The 1,182-nt window shown below is 25.4% G+C and overlaps 1 protein-coding gene across 1 annotated transcript in view; it reads right to left on the bottom strand.

Moving 5' to 3' along the window:
• Positions 1–348: 348 nt before the first annotated feature.
• LOC106692440 (pancreatic triacylglycerol lipase) overlaps positions 349–1,182 on the bottom strand; it is a gene marked incomplete at its 5' end in the record, with an annotated part of 34,292 nt that continues 33,458 nt past the window's right edge. Inside the window, 1 exon segment of the mRNA XM_014438389.3 lies at positions 349–1,009. Coding sequence (XP_014293875.1) covers positions 946–1,009 — 64 coding nt within the window. The 3' untranslated portion in view covers positions 349–945.

Below are 1,182 nucleotides of genomic sequence, written 5' to 3'. Positions count from 1 at the left end.
ATACAAATGTAGAACCTCGTCAATATAAAAAAAAATGTATGCAGGCTATTCTGGCCAGGTCAATAATTTCAGTCCAAAATTACCCTGTTTTGTCAATCCTTCACATTAAATTAAAACTTTTAATCACCCTCAATTTACACTATTATACTTTATCACAAAATCGTTGGACTTATAAAGAAATATAGACTGTCATGAAACTAAAATGAGATACAATGTATTTTATTTAAACAAACTTGTTTCAGTTTCCATATACAAGGTGGAAAAACTGAATATTCAAAAATAACCAACAGATGGTAGCACAAGCTTAAAAATGACTTTGGAATATTTAACCAAATGTTAAAGTAAAAATTGATAACTTCAGTATTTATTTTATTATGGACATTTAGGATTTAGTACAAAATCATTTAGTTTCTTTAAGATAAAGTTTTAAGAGTATTTTTGACATTTCATTTTATATTTATTAATTTGTTCCTTTTCCACTTTGGCTTCTTTTTTTCATCTTTTAATAATTTGTCAAAACATTTTCTAGTTGGATTTCAAACAAGTTTAGACATTTTTCTTTCTAATAAAATATATATCTCTTTCATTTCATTATATTCTTTGATGATTTTATTTTCAACTTTTGCAATTCTGGAGATTTCTACTGCTGTCGCTATCTTGAGTAGAATTCTAAGATATTCCTTTATAATATATCTCCCTGCTGCACATTCCATTATACTTGGCTTTATAAATTTAAATATGTTTATTTTGGCTTATGGAATGATATTTTGACTCCATTGATTTGAGTCAAACATAGATCTGTTGAAATCTTCAAATAATTTAGCTTTGTAATTGAAATAGAAGCCTCTTATGACGTAGAAATAAAAAAAAGATGAAAGATGGAGCTCAGACTTTATTCATTCATTTAATAAATAACATGTTTATCTTTCATCATGCAATCATTTTTTATGGCTTCCCAAGGGCAAATGGTGAAGTACTTGCTGTTTTAACAATAACTATCCCCTGAAGGCTGCAAAACAAATAGGAAACAATTTTTTTAAAAAGTTAAATAAAGAAATTTTAGAAAAATATTTTTATTATTCTATTCTTAACTAATTTTAAACTATTTACTTCTTTGATTAATTAAAAATAACAATAAGTAACCTCATTAGTAGTTTACTGTCATTAATTTTACTTTTTTAT

Source organism: Halyomorpha halys, unplaced genomic scaffold (assembly GCF_000696795.3).
Source record: "Halyomorpha halys isolate HHAL.00 unplaced genomic scaffold, Hhal_1.1 Scaffold56.1, whole genome shotgun sequence".
Classification (NCBI taxonomy): domain Eukaryota; kingdom Metazoa; phylum Arthropoda; class Insecta; order Hemiptera; family Pentatomidae; genus Halyomorpha; species Halyomorpha halys.
Note: the sequence above shows the minus strand (reverse complement) of the source record. Positions and strands in the feature narration are given on the sequence as shown.